The following is a 25226-nucleotide window of genomic DNA, read 5'->3' as shown; positions in this document are numbered from 1 at the left end:
CCCTCCTCACAAATAGTAATACACAAATATTAGTGCGAGTGTGTTTCCACGCTTGAATAAGCGTTCCCTTTTGACCGTTTGTGGTCCAGTGTTAATTAAACTCAGAGAGTCTAACAAATGAGACCAAATGGACCCCTATACGGGTCATTTTGTACACTTTCTGAGTTCAATGAACACTGAGGGTTTTCACAGTGTACCGTTTTTACGGCGGGGAGCCTGGTGAGCGGCGATAAAGAGCCACATACGCGTTCTCGAAAATTAAACGCTGTCATAAACACGCTTCATGAACAGGCTTTCATAAACAGGAGCTTGAGGTCACTTCTCCCACTTCGTTGAAGCCATTAACGGTATTTGAAAACAGAATAGAAGAAAATGGACTCATGGGCAGTACAGTATGGGGGATGAAAAGAAATATATAAAATGTATTTACTTCCCAAACACATTAACCCATTAAGACCGGGAACGCATCTGTGTCATTTTTCAGATTTCTTTGGCTATTCAAAAATAGCAGATATACAAGCTCATAGCGTGGCACTCGGTGCCACGCTAAATACATATCATTTTGGGGGTCCTTCACACAAAAAGGGTTGAGCACCACTGATATACAGTACAACATAGGTTTTTCAGAAAACTACTGTATTTAGAAGACATTTGTAGAATCCCCAGAAGCAAAGATTTTAGATTTATTTTTGCACTCGGTGCCGTGCTATGAGCTTGTAGATCTGCTATTGTTGAATAGCCAAATAAATCTAAAAATGACACCGATGCGTTCCCGGATTGAATGGGTTAAAAGGAACTGGAATAGAGGTCAATCGTGGCCCTGGATTCATTCCCAGACTTATGTTTTTTCTTCCCCATATGGATTTTTTTTAAACCCCTTGTGACAGGGTTCTACATCTGTATGGATGTGATCTGGAACAGAGCCGTACAATGAGGTCACAGTTTGAATCTACATGAGTCCAGATGTGACTTTGTTCCACCAAAAAACAACAACATTCACTTAATGTCAGCTGGAGAAAATGTGGATATTTTATCTCCAAATTCACAGAACTTGATCTGATGATGGAATGTATTTCTTTGGCTCAGAGTAGATATTTTTGTCTGGTATTATACATGACATCACTACCCTAGTTATCCACTTAAACCCTATATCAGGGGTCTTCAACGTTTGTCAGGTCAAGGACCCCCTAGCTGAGAGAGAGAGAGAGAGAGAGCAGATAGCAGATCTACTTGTAGATCTGCTATTTTCGGCTAATGTTACCCTCAGAATAGGGATGATGATAGGTTCAAAATGTTCTTGTAAAAAAAAAAAAACATCACACAAACATTTGGCAGCCCCCCTGTAGTAACTCTGAGGCCCTCCGGTTTAAGACCCCTGCCCTATATACTTAATTGACCGGGGTCCCCCCAGGGTCTATACTTGGTCCCCTCCTTTTTTTCTCCTTCTACACCAAGTCTTTTCATCGCCAAATATAGCCAATCTACAAGCTCACATTGAGTCGCGAGCTGGTAGATCCCCAGAATAAAGATTTGGCGGCCGCTCTTGTTAGTAACCCTGAGGACTCCCTAGGGGTCCCGGACCCCCTGTTGAAGACCCAATGCGGGTAATATAACGTCTCTGTTGGGGTGGAAACCTCATATGTCCAAAACGGTTTGCTAAATTCAGAAGTAGCAAAAGTAGCAGATCTACAAGCTCGAAACGCGTCGCTTCGCGCCGCGTTTCGAGCTTGTGGACCTGCTACTTTTGAAGCTTTTGTTTGACGTTGTCGGACGATCAAGTAGGGCGTTAACTTAACCCATTAAGACCTGGAACTGTGTCATTTTTAGATTGGAGCTAAAAAGCATTATTTTACACTTTGGGCTATTCAAAAATAGCAGATATACATATGCTATTTTTGAAAATTCATGAAAATGTGTGCAAATCTTTGTATATATATAATTTTAAAGGAACATTTTTAACTCAAATCTTTGCTTCTGGGGGTCCTTGACATGAAAAAGATTGACCACCACTGATATAGAAACATAGGTTTTTAAGAATACAGCTGAGATTTAGGAGACATGTAGAATCGGCTTCAGGTCTCAATGGGTTAAAAATAGAATAGAATAGAATACGGAGATATAAAGAGGTTTCTGCCCGACAGCAACGATAAGCATAAATACTGTCAGTTCATTAGCGTAACCTTCACACAGCTTCAACCCCGGGCCCATTTAGCACGGACATCACATGAGATCAGCATCATTCAGGTTACCGGGTTAGGCCCGTCCGTCAATCAAACCACACTCTCATTAGTTAGACTCCGTTTCCACAGAGCATCGGTGTTGTCGACCCCTCCCCCTCCCCTCCCCCGCTCTGCGCCCGTCTCCCCGGGGTCTCCGGACCCTAAGTGGATTAAATGGATGTGAAACAGTAGCCGGCACAGCGGCTGGGTTCTTAGCATCGCTTCTGGTTTTAAACCGTACAATCCGGGAAACGCATCTGTGTCATTTTTTAGATTTCTTTGGTTATTCAAAAATAGCAGATCTACAAGCTCATAGTGCGGCACCGAGTGATGTGAAAAGGGCGTGGCAAAATCGTGAAAATGTGTGCAAATATTTGAATATATATACATTTTTAAAGCGAACATTTGTAACTCAAATCGTTGCTTCTGGGGGATTCTACAAATGTCTTCTAAATCCTAACAGTTTTATGAAAAACCTATTTTGCTATATCAGTGGTTCTCAATCTTTTTCATCTCAAGGACCACCCAAAATTATATGTATTTGGTCGCGGACCCCCATCTCAAAATATTTTGTTCCAGGGACCCCCAGAAGCAAAGATTTGAGTTACAAATGTTCCCTTTAAAAAATGACATATTCAAATATTTGCACAAATGTTCAAGATTGTTTTTAAATATCAGATCTACAAGCTATGAGCTTGTATATCTGCTATTTTTGAATAGCCAAAGTATGAAATTGGATAAAGTGGTAACACAGATGCGTTCCCGGTCTTAATGAGTTAAATTGAGCCACGCTGGCTTGAGTCACACACTGCGGAGCAGCGATATAGCCTGCTGTAAGTGAGCCTGGGCTATTGTGTTCTCAATGCCTTTGCTAATGCTGTGGTTTTTGCATTATTGGTAAGCTGTAAGCTAAAGTGGAATTCGGGAAAAATCTGAATCGCCATAAAGAAGGGTCACACAATGTAAATGGTACATGTGCACAAAGAAAATTCAAAAGAAATTTCAATATTTTCAAAAAATGTCAAACATTTTCAAAATCTTTTTTTCCTTTTTCTAAAATTTCAATCAAAAGCAGACCATTTTGTCATGAACCTGGCTCAATGTTCAGACAAAAAGAGAAGGCTGCGAATAACTTAACTTAAAACAAATGTAAATAAAGACTAATTATCAAAATGGTTATGGAGTGTGTTATTCTGTAGAATCAGTACTAGTAGTGTAGGTAAGTATGGTGTTGGATGATGGATGCAAACCAAAGACAAACAAACAAACCAAAGTGTGCAAGGGGCGAATGAGAGAGCATCCGAGAGGGAAAAGGACTGCTTTAAAACAACGCAAATAGCAGATCTACAAAGCTCACAATGTGTTGCGATGCAACGCGGTGTGAGCTTCTAGATCTGCTATTTTCGGCGTGTGACACCGTCATACGATGAAGTCTGAAATAGGGCATAAGTGGTTAAGTAGTAACACATGAGGCAGTGCTGTGCTGTGAGATATTGGCACTGGTGTGCTGCATGCGCTCCTATAGGCACGAGAAGGCTGCGGGCCAAGTGCTGCACATCAGTTCCTCTTATATACATCCTGCCTAAAGATTTTCAAACGCCCAAAAAAATGCTGCTATGCACTTTCTTCTTTTTCTTATTCAGCAGAATCCCATGGGAGAACCGTCACGTGTTGGGTGATGATACCTGATACATCAGGGCCTGATTAAAAAGGAGATGGGTGGAATTGGTGACTATCTGACATCTGTTAATTTCGTTGACTAAAAAACTATGATGAAAAATGGTCGTCGCCTACCTTTTTTTCACTGACGAAAACTAAATAAAAACTATTGACCAAAACTATGACAAAATACTGACAATTCTGTCGACAAATACAAACTGCTCTAAAATGTTAGGGAAGGACTAGTGGAGAAGAGATCCAGTAGAACTAAGACAAATCATTTCATCGTCACAGACGCCTTATGAGCTTGTAGAGCAGCTATTTTTTGCACACGTACTGTACAGCCAAGTATAAATCAGCCAGGCATTACAAGTCCTGCCAAAATAAAATGTAATCTACTAAATCAACTGTAGATGTAATTGACTAAAATCTTATAATATTTATTCAACTAAAACTGGACTAAAACATTTCAGTTGACTAAAATATGACTAAATGGAATTTTACTCAAAAGACTATGACTAAAACTAAATCCAAATTAACAATGCTATCTGAGAAGCCTTTTTTAACACTAGTTAGTGAGGACGGGTTGTCCACTGGAAGCTTGTTACCATGTTGTAGCGATGCTAATGGAAACAAGTTGTTTCAGCCAGACACGATGAAAGAGAGAATCACGGCGCTCTTTGATCTCGCTATGACACACACCATTACGTGACTCATGTATAATGCGTGCCCCATCAACACCCATTATGAGGATTCAATGTTTGGAACTATCCAGTAGTGGTTGACTTGGAACTATCAGCTGCCCGCGATGGCAAGCGTTACTACCTTATTCTTCTGTCTCTTGTTATCCCTGAGCACACTGAAACATTATTACAACTTAACTGTAAGTTGGTTTTGGCAATAAATGATTGAATATCGGATCGCCGCATTTAGAGGTTTGGTTTAAGGCTTGGGGTTGGAGCTCACCGCTGTGATTTTTACATCACTTGACAAGTGAGGCTAGGCGTGCCGAAAGCGAAGGCCTTAAGGTTCGTGAGGCACGCCCGAGCGAGTCGCTAAGCAGATGGTCTCTCACATGTCAACGCGTGCTGTCCAAGTTGGCAGGACGTGGTGGACAGAATAGGTTAGCAGCACCTGTTTCAAAACTGCATATAGTAAAAATGGGGCAGCAGTGGCTCAGGAGGTAGAGCGGCCGCTTAGGAATCGGAAGGTTCCCGATTCGATCCCCGGCTCGGCTCCCCCTGGGTTACTGTCGAAGTGTCCTTGAGCAAGACACTGAACCCGTAACCTTGCTCCTGATATGCAGGTTGTTACCTTGCATGCTTTCCTCTGTCATCGGTGTGTGAACGTGTGTGTGAATGGGTGAATGTAATGCACATTCTGAAGCGTGCTGGAGAAAGGCACTATAAATGCACCATTTACGTGCGCATTAGTGCAGCCGTAGCAAATGTTAGCGCGGGCTAGCTACATAATGTAAACAGAGTGGCTGTACCACAATAGGAGGCTTAATGTGTGTTAACAGACTATTGAACTGGGGATCATATAGGACCCTGAGAGCATACAGTTCCAGCCACACTGTTATTGCTGCTGCTAATTAACACTCTGGATTTTTACTGTGCAGAAAGACAAAGGACTATAAATGAATGTTTTGCTTTGACCTCTGGATGTTCCCTAGAGAGCTAGGATGAAATTATGTCCCACAAAGTAGCCATTAATTGCTGACTGTGGCTGGCTGGATAATGTACGGCTAATTTTAAACGTGCACAGATAGTCGTGAGGCTTGGCTACACACCAGGGACATGATGAAGTGATAATAGATTTGGGAATAAAAACAATAAAAGCAAACAGAAACACAAACAACGTGTATAATTGAGGCAGGTCTCCGGTTGTGGAGCGTGGAGTGTTTGTGACTTTGCCGTAGAAAATAGTCTACTGTAGCAGTTGTTGTTGTACAGTAATTCATTTTTTAGTATTTCTGCATTTCTTGCATGCTGTGCATTTTTTTCCCCTGGCGTTTTTTCATGCTGTAAATCTCAATGATTCTTGCTAAAAAATAAAATAAAAAATACTGCCGTAAATGTCGCTGACGGCCCTAAACCTTGTATGTCCAAAAGCGTTACTTTTCAGGAAATTATAAAAAAATATCTGCGTTTCAATGAATTCAATGTAGTTATTACCTATATGTATTATAGCTCTTGTTAATACATTTAATTGTTTCAATTTTTACAAAGCCCACAGACACACATAAACATTTTCAACCTTACGTCCCTATTTCGTCATTTGTCATTATAAAGAAAAATAAATACATTTTAAAGATTTTTTTTTCATGTTGTCACTAAAAGATGAACTCCAGCATGGAGATGCAAGGTTTCTGTGGGACAGTGAGAAGATGTAATGTTATGGTTGTTGTTTGTGATCATTACTGTGGTCTGATTGAGCCTTTCTCTGTGCTCCTTGATTTGATTGGAGCTGATTTGAGTTGCAGCCACAGCTGTGCAGCCAGACACAGCTGAACCAATCATAGCGCCCCTCTCTCTCTCTCTCTCTTTCTCTCTCTCTCTCCCCCCCCCCTCTCTCTCTCTTTCTCTCTCTCTCTTTCTCTCTCACTCTTTCTCTCTCTCTCTTTTCCAACCTCTCTGTCTCTCTATCCCCCTTATCCCCCTTTCCCCTTGCCCCCCCCCCCCCTCTCTCTCTCCCCCTTTCTATCTCTCTCTGTGTCTAACCTCGCGTCACCAGTCTTTCCACCTCGGAGGAAAGCCTGGTATGCGTTACTAAAGACCCGTGTGATCCGGTCTAGGCCACGCCTACTGAAAAAAAATAATAATAATAATTCTCTTTCCGGATTGTCGCGATCCGGTTTTGCGGTACCGCTTTGTTTTGGTTCCCCAATCCCTATTTTAATGGAATACAATTTCCCCGTGGGATAATACAGACGCTAAATACTAGTCTCCGGAAAGTACACTCACATTTATATTTAAAAAATCACACCCAGTGTGAAGTGGGCGGTGTGTGGTCATCACAACATGACTCACTTTAAAAAAAAGGATAAATGACTTTTTTTAAAGTCCATACTGCTATTCATAGGGCTGCACATGTGTCATGTGTTTCGCTAGCCAATCACAGTCCTGAATTTGCAAAGTCAGCCAATCACATTACAGTTAGTGGTGATGACACTAGCTGTAATGTGATTGGCTGATATGAAAAAAGTATCGATTTGCATTAACAATGGAAGGGTTAGGGGGTACACAAATGTTTTGGTCGGTGTCCAAAACTCACTTAAAGGGGGCGGCTACACCGCCCCAAAAATCACACCCAGTGTGAAGTGAGCGGTGTGGTCATCACAGTGATGGAAGGTCAGTTCAAAGAAAACGTTTTTTTTTGTGCATAGTCCTATTTATAGGTTATCAATTTCATCATGTGTCTCGCTAGCCAATCACAGTGCTGAATAGAGTCAGCCAATAGAGTCAGCCAATCACAGTACAGCTAGGGGTGTACTAATGTAGAGGGCTGTGCTATTATGAGCCAATCACAGTACAGCGAAGGGTGTACTAATGAGGTGTCCCAACCCCACTTATAGGAGCGGCTACACCGCTCAAAAATAAGCTAAAAAACGCCGCATCAAGGATTTTATTTGTACGGACCTATTTTGGGGTGAAGTCTTCCCGGATTGTCGCGATCCGGTCACCTGATGACGCGCCTGGTGACGTAGGGTTACTTCCGCTCCCGACCGGATCATAGACCCGAAAAGCTTTGCTTCCCAGGCTACTCTGTGTCTCTCTTCTCCTCCATCCCCCCTCCCCCCTCTCTCTCTCCCTCTCTCTCTCCCCCTCTGTCTGTCTCAGTGTTCCAGTGTTAGTGTGGTTAATGAGGCCTCTCTAAAGGCTTTATTAGCAGTAATTTGCTGCAGCATGCTGACTGATAAGTGTGCGTGACCCTGTCTGTCAGTTGAAGGGTATATGGCAGACAGAGACACTCCCACCTCTCACTGCCAGCGACAGGCCCCGAGTTCACTCTGTCACACTCACTCACTCCACCATCTACAATACACCCTGTAGCTCACTGTGTTTTACTCCACTCCAATTATTTGAACACTTTAGTTACTAGTTACTTTGCAGATATATATTATTACGTTATAAAACATACATTAACCACTTTAGCCCTATTTTATACCTTGGTTATTTGAAAATAGCCGATGTACAAGCTCACAACGCGTCGCACCGGGACTTGTCAGAATGTAGTTGTACTAGACTAGTCTAGCGTGACGCGTCGTTCACTTTGCAGTGCCACCTTACAGGCACCTCACAGTGTGAGAGAGAGTTTTGTGCTCTCCTAAATCCACGGCAGGCTTTGAAAGTACCCACTTCAGACAGAGGTGACGTGCATCACCTCTCCAATGACCAAAACCCACTATGGAAGGCGTCGAACTGGTGCGATCTGACGGCATCCTAGAATTTATAGGTAGGATGTGATGTCATGCGTGATGTCATGCTGTCGTGAGATTACGTCACACTGGCGTTGTGTCCATATTCGGAGTGATGCAAGGTACATACAACGTTACAACGTACATACTGACAACCGACATGGCGCAGGATTCAAATTGTATATATACTAGAACGTACTAGACGTTCGGGCCGCTACGCGGCCCGAACGTCTAGCGTGACGCGTCGTTCACTTTGCAGTGCCACCTTACAGGCACCTCACAGTGTGAGAGAGAGTTTTGTGCTCTCCTAAATCCACGGCAGGCTTTGAAAGTACCCACTTCAGAAAGAGGTGACGTGCATCACCTCTCCCATGACCAAAACCCACTTTGTGATTACTCAGACCTGGTATGGCAGACCTGTGGGGAGTGTGCAGTGGTGTACAATGTGAAAAGATAGTTGAAATCGCAGGAGATGAAGTTAGCAGTTTATTTGTGTAAAGGGTCGTTGGCGTGGGTTGTGTTGAGGATGGAAGCCGTCGAACTGGTGCATCCTACCTATTTATAGGTAGGATGTGATGTCATGCTGTCGTGAGATTACGTCACACTGGCGTGTCTCATCGTGATGTCACGACCGTGATGTCATATGACGTCACACTGGCTACATACATACATACTGACAACCGACATGGCGCAGGATTCAAATTGTATATATAGATAGAAGTTCGGGCCGCTACGCGGCCCGAACGTCTAGCGTGACGCGTCGTTCACTTTGCAGTGCGCCATGTCTGGCGTTGTATCTCCAGCCGTTGTGTCGTCATTGTGGTGGAGAGAGTTCTTGTGGTGGAGAGAGTTCCTTGTATAGATTATTACTATTTATCACTATGGAAGCCGTCGAACTGGTGCGATCTGACGGCATCCTAGAATTTATAGGTAGGATGTGATGTCATGTGATGTCATGCTGTCGTGAGATTACGCCACACTGGCGTTGTCATCGGGATGTCAGATTACGTCACACCGTCACACTGGCGTCGCATACGGACAACCGACATGGCGCAGGATTCAAATTGTATATATATAGATAGATAAAAATACAATGGGATATTTGGCCAGTAGTCAGGAAGCCCCCCCCCCCTCTAATATGGCGCCCGCGATACAGACGCCCCAGAGTTGGAGGCGTCTACCTTTATATGTCTATGGGCCGAACGGCTGCCGTGTTAATGTTAAAGGGGAATACCACCGATTTTCAACATTAAATGCGTCTCCCTTTTATGCCCATATATGGAGATATCTGTCTGCTTTTGTCCCTTTATGCCCATATATGGAGATCTCTGTATCTGTCTGATTTTGTACCTTTTATGGCCATATATGGAGATCAGTATATGCCCAAATATGGGCATATCCATATAGGCCATGGGCATATCAGTCGGATCGGCAGTTCTGGACAACCGGATCCCCATATTTGCCTATATATGGGCATAGCCGTCGGATCAGCAATGCAAGTCGACAGCAATGCAAGTTGTGAATGCATGCCCCACCTTTTATGCTCATATATGGAGATCTCTGTATCGGTCTGTCTGTCTGCCTGTGTTCCTTTTATGCCCATATATGGAGATCTCTGTATCTGTCTGTCTGTGTCTGCCTGTGTTCCTTATATGCCCATATATGGGCATGTCCATATGCAACACAGGCTGATATGTCTATTGAAAAAGATATATCTTTTTTTAAATTCGCGTTTTGCAAACAAAGAACCTGATTTCTTTTCAGCAGCTATGGCCTGCAGTTTTACCCGATTCATTGCTAATGGCATTTAGTGCTCAATTCATATTACACTTCGAAACTTGGGGCTCTTTCTTATCTTTTCCTCCTTCACACAAAGCCAGAATCTGTTGTCATCTCCATGTCACTCATTGTATGGTGCCAGTTTGAGGCGAGGCACGATGTTCATGGACTGCAGCTCCTGGAAGAGTAGCTTGCAGGCGTAGGGCATGCGCAGCGAGGACACGTGGCAGGATGACTTACAGTAGTGACACCACCCCGAGTATCCCAGCAGGCCACATTGCCCGCAAACATCCACCTCGAAGGCATCGCTGGCGATCATGAAGCGTTCCATCAGTAGCATGCTAGCTCCATAGCCAATCAGACAGTCTCGCTCCATCTCTCCCATTCGGAGGCCTCCGTCCCTGGCACGTCCCTCGGTGGGCTGCCTGGTGAGAACGGCCCTGGGGCCAGTGGCCCTGGCGTGCATTTTGTCCAGCACCATGTGCTTCAGCTTCTGGTAATACACGGGTCCAAAGTAGATGTAGGCCTCCAGTGGTTCCCCGGTGATTCCCGAGGTGACATAGTCCTTGCCCTGGTAGTTGTAGCCGTGGCGGATTAGATCCTCGCAGACGTCGTTCACTTTGCTGCCGCCGAAGGCCGTGCCGTAGTGAAACCGCCCATCCAGGACCCCGGCCTTGCCAGCCAGCAGCTCTATCAACTGACCAACCGTCATTCTGGAGGGAAATCCGTGAGGGTTCATGATGATGTCCGGACAGATGCCCGAGTCACAGAAGGGCATGTCCTCCTGCGGGACAATGAGGCCGCACACACCTTTCTGTCCGTGTCGACTGCTGAACTTGTCTCCTACCTCCGGTCTCCTGGTCTCCCTGAGCAGGATCTTAATGAGGATGTCATCTTCTGCGTTGGCCGAGATCATCACCTTTTCGACGTAAGGGTCCGTCGGCCCTTTGTGGCTGACAGGCACCTCTGTGTACTGGGGCTGGCCTGCCTGGGTACCGCCCTCCAGTGGCGTCCGGGTGACCGTTGGCATGGACTTATTTATTAACACCTGCTTGTTTTTCACTCTCTCGCCAGGGGAGCATATCCCGTCTGCATCCAGGATGCTGTGCTTCCAGATGGGCTTGCGCGTGTCTTCTTCCAGCTTGGGTCCCATGACTTTGTCAAAGGTCTGGTTGGTGTAGTGCTTCAGGGTGCTCTTGGCATTTTTGTAGACATGGCATCGGCCAAATCCCCTGTCCAGCGAGGCCTTGTTGAGAACCAGAGCATCCTCTATGTCGTATCCACTGTAGCTCATCACAGCCACGGTGGCGTTCTGACCGGCAGGCAGCTTCTCAAAGTCAATCAGCTCGATGGTCTTAGTCTTCACCATGGGTTTTTCTGGGTAGGCCAGCAGGTACATAAGAGTGTCTATTCGGTTCCGCTGGTTATAGCCAATAGTACCCATGGCCTGCTTGCCCATAGCACACTGGTATGTGTTCCTAGGGGACTGGTTATGATGGGGGTAGGGAATGAGCCCGGCACAAACTCCCAGGAGCGTGAAGGGCTCGATCTCCAGGTGTGTCGTGTTTTTGCAAATCATGTGTTCATAAAGGGCGATGTGACAGTCATTCTCCTCGTTCACGTCCAGGTATTCCACCAGGCTCTCGTGAAGGAAATCCTCAAAGGTTCTGTAGCCCTGGGACAGTTCTTCTATGTGTTTGTTTTTCACCATTGGCTGTCCCTTCGTCACGATGATGTATGGCCTGCAGAGGCGTCCCCCGTCAGAGGAGATGTAGACGCAGCGATCAGTCAGGTTGGTGGAGATGGAAACAAACTCGTTGATGAAGCCAGCCCGTCGCATCAACCTGAAGGTGTTGACCAGCTTGGGGTGGTCTCTGATCACTCCTAGAATGTTACCATTGAGGAACACAAGGAAGACACTGGGATAGGCGAGTTCCTCTCCACAGAGCAGGTTGATGTCCTCAACCCCGAGATTGAAGCCCAGTTTGATGATGGCACCGTCCTCCATGTCTGTGGTAATATGGGTCATCAGAGCCAGGTGCTTATCCAGACCGCAGCCGTCTCCTTCAGGGGTGTCTGAGGGGCACAGCATTCCCCACTGGGAGGGCTGCAAAGAACGCGGTCCGCTGACTTTCGTGCTCTTCTCAAACTGGGAGGAGATCCTGGTCATCATGCTCAAGGCTGAGATGAAGGAAAAACGTGAGAGAGCCTGGGTCATGCCCTTGCGGTCCATTTTGAATCTCTGCAGCGACCAGTTCCCCGTGGAGATGGCCATGACCATGCCGTTGGTGATCTGATCCTGCCGCATTCGATTGAACACATCAAACTGACTCTGCTTGGGGATGAGCTTGTCAGCGATCTCCTTAAGCTCCGAGTTGAACCTCTTAAAAAGATCCTCAAACAGCAGCGACAGGAGCGTTCCAGCCAGCTCCAGACGTTTGTTTCCGTAGTAGTCTCTGTCATCCACCTTCTTGTCTCTTTGGGCGAGGATGACCCTTCGCACCATCACAGCCAGGTAGATGCACCTGGCTCGGAAGTTAAACTCCTTAACAGGTACGTGTGTGAGGAGTGAGGATAAAAACTCTCTCGCCTCTTCCATCTTGGTTTTCTTGGGCCCTCCCCACCTGCGTTGTGTCCGCCGTACTTTATCCCCAATGTATTTCAGTGCCTGAGTCTGGGTGAAGATCTGTGCCTTCTGGCATTCTTCCAGGCTAGGGATGAAGTTGGCCATGACGTGTTCCTCTGTGCCAATCATCTGCACTATCTCTTGGTCACTTTCCACGCCCATGCACTTGAATATGATAGCGATGGGAGCATCCTCTGACAGGCTGTTGTGTTTCAGGTAGAACCGACCCTTCTTCACAACAATGTTAGTCCTACTCTTCTTCTCATGGGTGGAGCTGGTGACAAAGGCTCCCACTGCACCCTTCCTATCCCGCTCCAGGATGATGCGATTCTTGGACAGCTGTTCTTGGATCAGAATGACCTTCTCCTGTCCCTTCACAATGAAATAGCCCCCTGGATCAAGAGGGCATTCGTTAAGTTTAGCAAACTCCATGGGAGTCTTTCCTGTCAGGACACAGTTGGAGCTGCGCAACATGATTGGCATCCTTCCGATGTGCACGGCTTTGCGGATGATTCTCTGACTGCCTCGAGTGTACTCTATGTCCACTGTGATAGGTGCAGAGTACGTCATATCTCTAAGACGGCACTCGTGAGGAGAGACAGGTCTGGTCACATTGAAGCTCTCTTGAACGTCAGGCATGCCAACGTAGATGTTAAGGTATTTGAGGTACCACATTGGATCTGCAAAACTTGTGATCTTTTGATTTGCTTTCATGATCTTCTTTATGTCCACATTGATGAAATAGTTGAACGAGTCAATGTGCTGCTTTACCAATCCTTTCACCTTCAGGAACGCGGGCAACAGTTTCCATTTTTCAGCAACTGTGTTGACAGGAGCTGCCAGTTGCTGGGCGCTCATGTCCCCAAACTCGTCACCAAGTACTTCCATGGCCTGCTCTACTATTCAAGTACAAACACTATTTTAAAATGTGCTAATGGTTGGGCTGGTATGCCCGCCGGTCGGATCACCGCCACATCACTGTGACTCAGACATAACCATATATAGAGTTCAATATGAATCAGACATAACCATATATAGAGTTCAATATGACTCAGACATAACCATATATAGAGTTCAATATGACTCAGACATAACCATATATAGAGTTCCCACTGCAGCTCCACCCAAATATGGCATGTGTCATGCTGACTGTGTACAGCATGACATCAGTCCCAAACAAACCGTGTTGTCATGACATCAGACTCAATAAACCCCAAACAAACCCTGTCGTCACGAGTCGGATCGGCATGCGGCGTAGGCGTGAGGGCCGCATAGCTGCCCGAACCTCTAGTAAATACATATGTGAACATTTTGCCAATGTTTATACAGGCGTCGGAAGTAGCTGCAACATGCTTGCCTTCTGTTATCGGAATGTCACCCTGTTATCACCCTTAATACCAGTCCAACTAAGGGTATTTACGTCACAACGGGTTCCCTAGTACTTCCTTTCATTTTGCAAGTAAATCTTAGTGGTTTAAATGGCATATATATTCAGTTTCACAATACATAGTTATATTGTACACAATATATTGTACACAATATAACTGAATTGGCTGTAAAGGTTCTAAACAGTCGTAGGTTTATTTTCTAGCCATACCGTGTCTGATGGAGTTTATGCCATCGACACTGATCACATGACCCAAAAAATCTATTCTGTTCTGGCTGCAAAGAAGGTGGGGAACGTGTTCATATTTCCATAGATAATAGCCCTAAATGATATCAACTTTAAACATACTTTAATGTTGAAATTCGGTGGTATTCCCCTTTCAGTGGTCAGATGGGTGGGCCACATGCCTTTTCAGAGCATGTTTATTTGTCATCCGGCTTGGTTCAATGGAACAAACATTAAGTTCCTATTTATCGGTATCACAGTTAAAACACATTTTTCAAGTTGTTAAGAAAAAACATTTTTTGTACATAAATGTTTTTATATTAATGTTAAATTATCATTAAAATCTTGCAAAATGTGTTGCCAATTATTTGGGGGCCCACTTGGAATATCCTCACGACCCACCAGTGGGCCCCGGGCCACAGGTTGAGAATCACTGGTCTAATCTCTCTTTCTTTTTTCTCTCTTTCATTTTATCGGAACATTATCAGTGCCTCTATGCTCCCAACATGGGTGACATATTAGACGGGCCTTAAAATATTGAAGTACATATTCTTACCACATCAACACGTTGTTAACATAGCTGTGTTCACTTCCTGATGCGATGGGAACACAGCTTGCCAGCTTGTAGAGCAGCTATTTTCGCTACTTTTGAGCGGCTCTCTTGTACAATGAGATAATAAGGCATTTCATGTATGTATGTGACATAAAAAGTGACATTTAAATATGGAGATACAAGGTTTCTACCTGACGGCAACGATATGCATGTTTTATGAACAACCCTGGCCTTTTCAGGACACTTGAGATGTGCATTTCCAATCTTAACACAATTCTAATCTATTCTCAAAGTCGAGCGTGTATCCTTCGACACGGACAGCGCCTCGCGAGAATAGTGTGCTATACATATTCATAATGCATTATCAGACGTGTTAGCTACACTACACACAACGTGGCATGCACACAGCCTCATGCAATATTCATTGGTTGAAATCGATGGGGGACACGCCATGCGAGCTCAATCAGGCGATCATCTCAGGGTGTGTGTGTGGCTCTGCGTGTCTACATGTTGTGGTAGCGCATGCGCTGAGTGTATGTCGTCTCTGTCGGGTGGAAATCTCATATGTCCAAAACTGTTAATTTTCAGGATTCATACTCAAAAGCATCAAAAGTAGCAGATCTACAAGCTCGAAACGCGTCGCTTCGCGCCGCGTTTCGAGCTTGCAGATCTGCTACTTTTGATGCTTTTGTGTGACCCTGTAGTATGATCTAATAGGCCGTTAATTTACGAAAAAATACAAAAAGTTAGAATATGGAGATAAGAGGTTTCTGCCCGACAGCAACGGTATACAATATGTGGTGCTAAATGCATTGCGTGTGACGCAGTTTGAGGCGTAAGCACATCGTTGCTATCAGGTGGAATAACCAAAACATAGATCCAGTGTACAGTAATAACTTATTAATCACAAGCTCTTGTTAATACTTTTCATTGTTTGTATATATATATATATAAAAATCCACACAAGCAGCTGGTAGCTTTTCTGTTGTTGCTTTTTACCTCCTTTTCTCCCCAATGTAGTCGTTATGGCCCACATTTATGTGTGTTGTTCACTCACATAGCCAGTGAGGAGCCCCCACCGGGAGGACGTAGAGCTTCTGTCCCGCTGACAGTACTCCAGTACTGGGGGGCAGTGATGGAAAAAGTACTCACATTTCTTACTTAAGTAAAAGTATCAATACTGCATTGTAGAAATACTCTGTTACAAGTAAAAGTCCGGAATTCAAAATTAACTTGAGTACAAGTACATAAGTATTGGTATCAAAATGTACTTAAAGTACCAAGTTTAAAGTAAAAGTACTAACATTTTTGAAAATAGCCGATCTACAAGCTCACAATGCGTTGCATCGTGACGCGTTGTGTATGTGTATGTATAAAATAGGGCTAAAGTGGTTAATGTATGTTTCATAATGTCATAATTTATATCTGCAAAGTAACTAGTAACTAAAGTTTTCAAATAATTGTAGCGGAGTAAAAGTATTGAAAACACAAAATTAAACTTAAGTACAGTACTTGAGTAAATGTACTTAGTTACTTTGCACCACTGCTGTCCACCTCTCTCATCCGTTCACTGTCCTCATCACGTCACAATTAAAGCGACTCAACCTGTGACATTATTTTCATACCCTTATTGATTCCCCTGTTCTATTGTTTTTCTGTCCATCCGCCATGCAGAGGTCGTATGGAACAACAACAGTGCTCCTCTGAGCTTGTTTAGCATTCAGTGCCTTGCTCAAAGGCACTTCAACAGAACGGTTGACGTAACAAGCACCGACAAGTATCCTTAACCTTGGTCCTCTGCTTGGAGAAGAGTTTTTTATCTCCACTCTCCTCTCTGTGCTACACTGCCAAGAATACAGTTCCCCTAGTAGTGTTTGGTTGTACGTGAAAACAGTTCCCCTGTATGTGGTGGTAATCGCTTTAATCCAGGGGTCTTCAACAGGGGTCTGTGACCTCTAGGGGGCCTCAGAGTTACTACAGGGGGGCTGCCAAATCTTTCAATGGTTGTTGAATGTTTTTTTTTACATTAACCACCAATCCATAGAATCCCTATTCTGAGGGGAACATTAGCCGAAAATAACAGATCTATAAACTCACAATGCGAGGCGTTGTGAGCTTGTAGAGCGGCTATCTTCGGCAAAGTGGTTTGGTGTGGGGGGGGGGGGGGGGGGAGAGCAGACCAAGTACACATTTTCTAAGTATTGAGGGTTTAAGTGGTTAACTGTCTGAAAATACACATTAACATGAATCCAACACAACGCAAAAGGTCTATGAAAAAATATGAAAAGGTAGTGGGGGTCCCTGCTTCATCTCTCTCTCTGCTAAGGGGTCCTTGGCCTGAACACGTTGAAGACCCCTGCTTTAATCCTATATACTTCGTTGACCGGGGTCCCCCAGGGGTCTATACTTGGTCCCTTTCTTTTTTTTCCCCCCACCCTTTGCCCTGGGTGAAATCTCTTCACCAATAGAAAATCACACACCCATGTGAAATAACCGGTTCTTTTGATGAGTTTATTTCATTGAGCTACTGTATATGAAGTAGAGGGACAATATTGTTACAGTAAATCCCTGCCTATTATGACATTCCAAGAATAGCAATAGCACAGCAGCCATATTGGAAGGAAATTGGGCCTCTTCCTTACTTCCTTCACAGATGCTACCAATTATACTATAACTCTGAGAGTGTGCAAATGGAACCAAACGGACCCTTACGGGTCCGTTTGGTTCCATTTGTACACTCTCAGAGTTACATCTACAGCTCTTGAGCTTTATTGTTTTATCCTTTTGACAGTACAAAATGTAAGTTTATGCATATGCCTTTTATATAGAGACAAACTCTGCTACTAATGGTTTGGGGCCCAGCGGAATGGGGCCAAGGTCAATATTTTCATCAGCTGGAGATCCTATTATAGCCTGTCAATGTGCTCCGCACATGTTTTGACCCCATCAATCCCACATGAGCTTCTCAGGATGTCCGCTTAAACAAAGGGATCTATAAATCACTTTGGAGAAGTTATAGAAGCCTGTCGCTGTCTTAAGAACAAATTGACTTGAGGAGGGTATAAAGCTGCTGTCATGGAGCATTCCACAAATTCCACGTGCCATCAAAGAAGACGGTCTTCCGGGAATATTTTTTTGATGGACCACGGCAATCGTTCAATAGCCATTTAATGTGCACAGCCTCGGAAACCCCTCAGAACTCTTGATGCTCGTCTTTAACTTTCTCCTTAATGTCTTTTAACCACATGTACCCTAGTGTCCCAATAGGCTCTATATAATGGCTCTAATAGCAGCCATATTGGAAGGAAATTGGGCCTCTTCCTTACTTCCCGCTCGGAGGCCTTGTCAATTATAGTAGTAGGATAATTAAGGCTTTGTTCCATTCTGGTGAAACAGAGTCAGGGTGCTGATATTGTGCATAATGAATACTGTAAACACTCTGTTACACCAGTGGGTCTCAAAGTGTGGTCCAGGGACCCTCATGGCTCCTTGAGGGGGTTCCAAATGGCCCCTTACGGTTGTGTAACTCTGAGAGTGTACAAATGAAACCAAATGGACCCTTAAGGGTCCATTTGGTTTCATCTGTACACTCTAAGTTATGGGGGTCCTTGAAATCAAAACGTTTGAGAACCAATGTGCTACACTAAATGGAACAGAGCCTTAATTAGCGTAAATTGGTAAGACTGTGTGAAGGAAGTAAGGAAGCTGCTCAATTTCTTTCCAATATGGCTGCTGTGCTTAGGCCTATTGTGTTGGGATACAGTCACACTGTCACGGAAACCTTCGAGCGAGTGCATTTGCATATTCTCAGATACGCTCCTCAGACTGTGATTATGGGCGTGTGTGTGTGTGTGTGTGTGTGTGTGTGTGTGTGTGTGTGTGTGTGTGTGTGTGTGTGTGTGTGTGTGTGTGTGTGTGTGTGTGTGTGTGTGTGTGTGTGTGTGTGTGTGTGTGTGTGTGTGTGTGTGCGCGCGTGTGTGTGCTCCCTGATGCCTGCAGAGGATGCTGTGGTGTGTGTGTGAATGATTCAGAGATGTCAAGTGAGCTCATGAATAATCCACATGACACACGTTGTGCGGTGAATATTTCATGACATGTGAAAGTGAGCAGAACCACAAGCCTCTGGTTGGGTGGATGGGTGGATGGATGGATGGGTGGATGAGGTGAAAATGCAGAGCAGGGAGGTTTGGAGAGAGACGGAGAGAGCTTGAGGAATGCAGAGAGAGAAAGAGAGAAGGACGGATGGTTGAATGGACGGAGAGAGAGAGAGAGAGAAAGGGAGAGCAGAGAGACACAGGGGGCGTGGAGGAGGGGGAAGAAGAGAAGGGAGAGGAGGAAGAGGAGGCGAGAGAGAGAAAGAGAGAGAGAGAGAGAACAAATTGAAAGAACAAGCGGCACTCTTCATAACTGTGATGCCACGTTAACCTTCCCAGAACTCAACAGCACTCAACGACAGCACCACCCAGAGAGAGAGAGAGAGAGAGAGAGAGAGAGAGAGAGAGAGAGAGAGAGAGAGAGAGAGAGAGAGAGAGAGAGAGAGAGAGAGAGAGAGAGAGAGAGAGAGAGAGAGAGAGAGAGAGAGAGAGAGAGAGAGAGAGAGAGAGAGAGAGAGAGAGAGAGAGAGAGAGAGAGAGAGAGAGAGAGAGAGAGAGAGAGAAAGGAGACGCACAGAGAGAGAGACAGACTGGCAGAGAGAGAGACCATGCAGAGAGAGAGAGTGTCGCTCTCTCTCTCTGCATGGTCTCTCTCTCAGACAGACAGAAAGAGTGTAGAGAGAGAACGGTAGAGAGAGAGGCAGAGAGATACAGAGTGAGACTACAAGCAAACAGAGCTGTTTGATGGGGAGATAGCAGTCAGCAGATAAACACACACACACACCACACACACACACACACACACACACACACACACACACACCACAGCTCAGGGTTTGTTGGTTTGTGTGTCTGTGTGTGTATTTCAGGTATAACTGCCAGGCTCTGGCCCATTACATTTATGATCATACCCAGATAAGGGATGTCAACAGCCGTTCAGCTGCGTTCGGCGCTGCCGGAGCCCGTAATGGCCTCCTCCTCCTTCGCCGAGAATAGGGACAAGCAGACGAGAGAGACGACTGTAGTGTATAGCGCCTAATTTATGCTCTGTCTCGCGCACAACAATGGGCGAGAATAGCGGACGTACAAGCTCGGTGCGCTTGTATGTCCGCTATTCTCGCACACTGAAGTGTGTATGACTCAGGCTTATTAGCCCCTCTGCGGGTGCCCTGTCGTTATACAACGTGTCCACGTCGAATCGACGGCATCTCTAGACTGTTTTTGCGAACGAGGAAAGCCTTTTTTGAGTGTGCACCGCACATGCAGCGGCAATAAACCAAAACAATGGACTGAACAAGCGGCTCCTGGTGTCATTTGAAGAGTGACAATCGAATATTCTTTGCCGTGCGGCTAAAAGGCCACAGTTGAAGCACTCTGTCTATATCTGTCCCTGTCTCTCTCTCTCTCTCTCTCTCTCTCTCTGTCTTTATCTGTCCCTGTCTCTCTCTCTCTCTGTCTGTATCTGTATCTCTCTCTCTCTCTGTCTGTGTCTCTCTCTCTCTCTCTCTCTCTCTCTCTCTCTCTCTCTCTCCCTCTCTCCATCTACCTCTCGCCTTTGTCATACGCTTTTGTTGCAACTGTTCTCTAGTCTGCCTGCTCGCATTCGAGACATAATGGAGTTTACGGCGTGTGTGTGTGTGTGTGTGTGTGTGTGTGTGTGTGTGCGTGTGCGTGTGCGTGTGTTTTCTTAGTGAGCCAAGATGGAGGGGACCAACAACCACATTCATTTCCATGTTAAGCACATCCCACGTTGCCCATATTTAACATGAGAAGATATGACATTCATCTCAACGACATCACACAATTTCAAAATCTTCAGCTAGATTTCGCTATTCGTCATATTGTGTGTTGTTTAATGTAACCTTGATTTAACGAGGTGAAGCCCCATTGCAACAGAAATCTCTTTTACAAGGATAGCCCTGGCCAAGAAAGCAATCAAGCAACAATGAAAACACAAAGCAAAAACACAAAATACATTAAATACTTTGGTACACACTCAAGCAAAACAGCTGCAGACCTCAGTTTTTAGTGTCTGAAGTAAACTTAAAAAAATCATCCAGCGAGTTTAATGTCATCAAGGAGTCATAAAAACTAAACTCCATACTCCCACGATGAGGTATACAGGGCTTAATCGGGATCTATACGTGTGGGGTTGTCTTATATTCTGTATTCTCAGTGTGTTTGTGTATTTTGTGTGCATTTTAACTATACTATAACTATAACTATAACTATACTATAATATTGATTTTGGGGGGAAATGTGTAATTGTGATTATAATTTTGTTTAACTACAGCAGGGGTCCTCAACAACAAATCTTGAAGGTCCACAAATCCGTTTTTGAATAAGGCTAGGGTCCGCACATGCACGCGCGCGCATGTGCCCCCCGCGCGATTTTTTCGCGGATTTGGGCGGATTCGGGTACTTTTCCCCCCGTTTTTTCTTACTTTAATTCGGTTTTAGGGTTAGGGTTATAGTTATTTAAAAAAAAGAAAAAAAAAAAAAAATTATTATAATTTTCCCAGGGTCCACAGAGAGGTGCCCCCGGACCGCGGTCCGCCTGTTGAGGACCCCTGAACTACAGGTTCGAGGCCACTTTGTGGCCCTCACACCTACGTCACACCACCAATCTGACTGATATGCCCATATATGGAGATATTTGTATATATGTCAGTCCTTGTCCCTTTTATGCCCATATATGGAGAGCCCTGATGTCATCAGTATGTACCCATATATGGGCATGTTCCCTTTTATGCCCTTATATGGAGATCCCTGATGTCATCACTATATGCCCATATATGGGCATGCCCACTTTTGTGCCACATATGGAGCTGACTGATTATTTTGCGCCTGAAGCCATGACGACACCATGAGGTTAGACTACACACTCCATATTTGGGCGTAGCTGCATTGGGAACTCCTTATATGGTTATGGCTGAGTCATGGTGACATGAGCGTGACGATGAGCGTGACGTCAGAGGTCCGCCCGATTCTTATTTTTCGGTATCACAATGAAAACAAATATTTCAATTTTTATTGTAGATTATTATTGTTTTGTCAATTATTTGGGGGCCCACTTGCAATATCCTCACGGCCCACCAGTGGGCATTAGCCCACGTTTTGGGAACCGCTGCTCTAAAGCCAATCTGCTATGAGCCCTTAGGCTTTGGTAAATATGTTAATGCCTGTTAGTTGTGACCAAATTGCTCTTCCCAAAAAAATATCCGGCCAGAAATTATAAATAAATTTGAATTAGACCACTTTCTGAAAAATATTGTTTTTGGCACTTGAATGAAAAGTTTTTTTAAAAGCTTGATGAAGTGCTTGGGAAGGGCCTTAATGAAAATGTATTGATATTGTTGTGTCTCAATTAAGCCATTAAGACCGGGAACGCATCTGTGTGTCATTTTTTGATTTCTTTGGCTATTCAAAAATAGCAAATATACAAGCTCATAGCACGGCACCGAGTGCCCCGCTATGAGCTTGTAGATCTGCTATTTTTGAAAAATCGTGAAAAATGTGTGCAAATCTTTGGATATACGTTTTTATTTGTAACTCAAATATTTGCTTCTGAGGATTCTACAAATGTCTTCTAAATCCAGTTTTTTGAAACAAAACATATTTGCTATACTATACTGTACAGCGGTTCTCAAAAATGATATGGCCGTGGACCCCCACCTCAAAATATTGTGTTCCAGGGACCCCCAGAAGTTGTAAGAGAGTCAAAAATGTTCGCTGTAAAAAAATATATATTCAAAGATTTGCACACATTTTCACGATTTTTCAAAAATAGCAGATCTACAAGCTCATAGCGCGGCACTCGGTGCCGCGCTATGAGCTTGTAGATCTGCTATTTTTGAATAGCCAAAGAAATCTTACGAGGACAGAGATGCGTTCCCGGTCTTAAAGGGTTAAGCGGGGATTGGTGTCGCGCGGCTAAGTTGATTTCCTAGTGTCACATTTGAATTAATGTTGATTACTGACCCAGCAAAATGGGCTGACGGACAGAGAGAGAGAGAGAGAGAGAGAGGGAGGGAGGGAGAGATAGAGAGAGACGTGCATAGCCTGCTGATCACAATGTGCTTTGAAGCCAAGCCAGCTGTTCTGTACGTTTATGGTAAACTGACATTTGACACGGTCAAACCACATACTGTATAGGCCAGCTGTTACTCAAACTTTTTTTGTGCCCAAATGTATATGTTTGTAGCCACGGACCCCCATCTGAAATGTTTTTGTACCAGGGACCCCTAGAAGAGAAGATTTGCTTTAAAGAAAATTCTAAATTATTCACAATTTCCCAATATCAAGATTTGTCTTTTCTTCTTTTTTTTTTTTAAATAGCAGATGTACAAGTTTGCAGTGCAGCACGAGGTGACGTGATGTGAGCTTGTAGATCTTTTATTTTTTTAATAGCCAACGTATAAAATATGGTGGATAAAGTGGTTAAAAATGTTGTGATGCTGTATTAACACATTTTTCTGGGGACCCACAGGAACCCTCCCAAGGACCCCTGGGGGTCCCCAGATCCCACTTTGAGAACCACTGCTAGAGGACTTAAGTGGTTAATGTAGCCTATGTTTTGTAATAATAATTTAAAGTACCAACACACAATGGAACTCGGTTTGGCCCCTCCCTTTTCTTATTCCACTTCCTCCCAGGTGATTCTGTGTTCATTCCTATTTACAACAACGCTACATGTTTAGGGCAGTGGTGCTGACAGATTCTGCTGTTAGCAGAATCATCTAGCTGAAATGTCATCTGGTTTTATGTAACAATATTTACTATGAAAGTATTTAGCATCATGAAGCCAAGGGCAAATGTTAAAAGAACTATACTAGCTGTACATTGACATTAATGTGGACATTAATCTAAGGAACATCAGTGAGAATCATCATCCATTTGATCTTTAATTGTTGAGTGGAGGCCAGCTGGGGTATGTACACAAACACAGTCATAATGTAGGTCTGAAATCTCACAAGTACATTAATCATACATCATACATTAATCATTTATCTCATCTGGATTTCTGCAACTCACTGTATACTTGCAATGTATATGTCAACAAAGTCGTTGACACAAAGTCTGTGTCAACAATTGTCTTTGATTGATCTTTAACGCCCTTAAAAGGGATTCCTGGCTAATAAGCCTGACACATGCATTATAATTGCCCTCTATAACTAAAATGTAAAATTTAAAACACCTTCAATATTGTACTTGTTTTAGAAATAGTTAATCTTTTACTCAAGGGTCACAGCGCCTGTCGCAAGTTGATGATGTAATGTGTCCATGTGTGGTTCAGCCCTATTGATTGTATGGAATGCATGTGCTAACTAAAAAAACAACTTAATACTTACAGTACTAAGGTTAATATGAGCATAAAACAATATTTTAAATTTGTTTTTATTAGCACATGCATTTCACATTCCATATGGGTGGACCAGTCGTGGACAAGTGACATCATCAACTTGCGACAGGCATCTCCCTTGGGTCGAAGATGAACTGTTTCTAAAACAAATACAATACTTAAGGTATTTTAAATGTTAGTTAGAGGGCAATTATAATATTATGGCATGTAAGGCTTATTAGCCAGGGATAATGCTCCATACTGTACTCACTTCATTGGCTGCCAGTTCAATTAAGGATTGATTTTAAATGAATGCAGAGAAAACAGCATTCATATTCATGATTTTACCAGTACAGTACAGTACAGTACAGTACAGTACAGTGGAACTAATCACATCAAGACTACACTACCCACAATACTGTTGGCATCTGCACGTCCTGCTTGTATTGTTGACTATTTCAGAGGTATGTTGTTTAGATAAATACTAGGCCTATATAGATTAGATAGATGCTAAATATGTTATTTGCTGTGTAGACAGATGTCTACTTGTTATCCTGTTTAATTTGTAGTTTGTTTTCTTAGCATAATGTCTGAATGTAAATTGTATTGTTTCAGCCTAAAGTAAAAGATAACCTCCAAGTATGCACAATGCTGATATTGTCCATCCTGTTTTCAGTGATTCCACAATTAGGCATACATTTTATTCTATATAGTCATTAACACGTGCCATGATGTTCTCGTCTGAGAATGTCTACAATCATGTCAAATACATAATTTGCGCAAGAACAAGCATTTCCCGGGGAAACTTGCTGCGCTGGCTAGGTGAAAGCAGATGTAAGACAATTAAGTTTATTAGAAAAAGCATCATTCTAAGACCATTAAAAAAACACATCCAGATGTTCTCTGAAAGCATCCAATTCACA

The 25226-nt window shown here is 43.9% G+C and overlaps 2 protein-coding genes across 2 annotated transcripts in view; one reads left to right on the top strand and one right to left on the bottom strand.

Moving 5' to 3' along the window:
• Positions 1 to 25226, top strand: part of enox1 (ecto-NOX disulfide-thiol exchanger 1) — a 168160-nt gene that overhangs the window by 83226 nt on the left and 59708 nt on the right. The gene's annotated exons all lie outside the window — the stretch shown is intronic.
• LOC311064686 (DNA-directed RNA polymerase III subunit RPC2-like) lies at positions 10199 to 13591 on the bottom strand (the record flags this gene model as incomplete). The annotated part of the gene is made up of 1 exon (XM_084084596.1): positions 10199 to 13591. The coding sequence occupies one exon, from the start codon at positions 13589 to 13591 to the stop codon at positions 10199 to 10201; it is 3393 nt and encodes a 1130-aa protein (XP_083940722.1).

The sequence above is a fragment of the Gymnoscopelus microlampas genome, assembly GCF_963454915.1.
Source record: "Gymnoscopelus microlampas genome assembly, chromosome: 17".
NCBI lineage: Eukaryota > Metazoa > Chordata > Actinopteri > Myctophiformes > Myctophidae > Gymnoscopelus > Gymnoscopelus microlampas.
The sequence above is the reverse complement of the archived record's forward strand: the minus strand, read 5'-3'. Positions and strand labels throughout refer to the sequence as shown.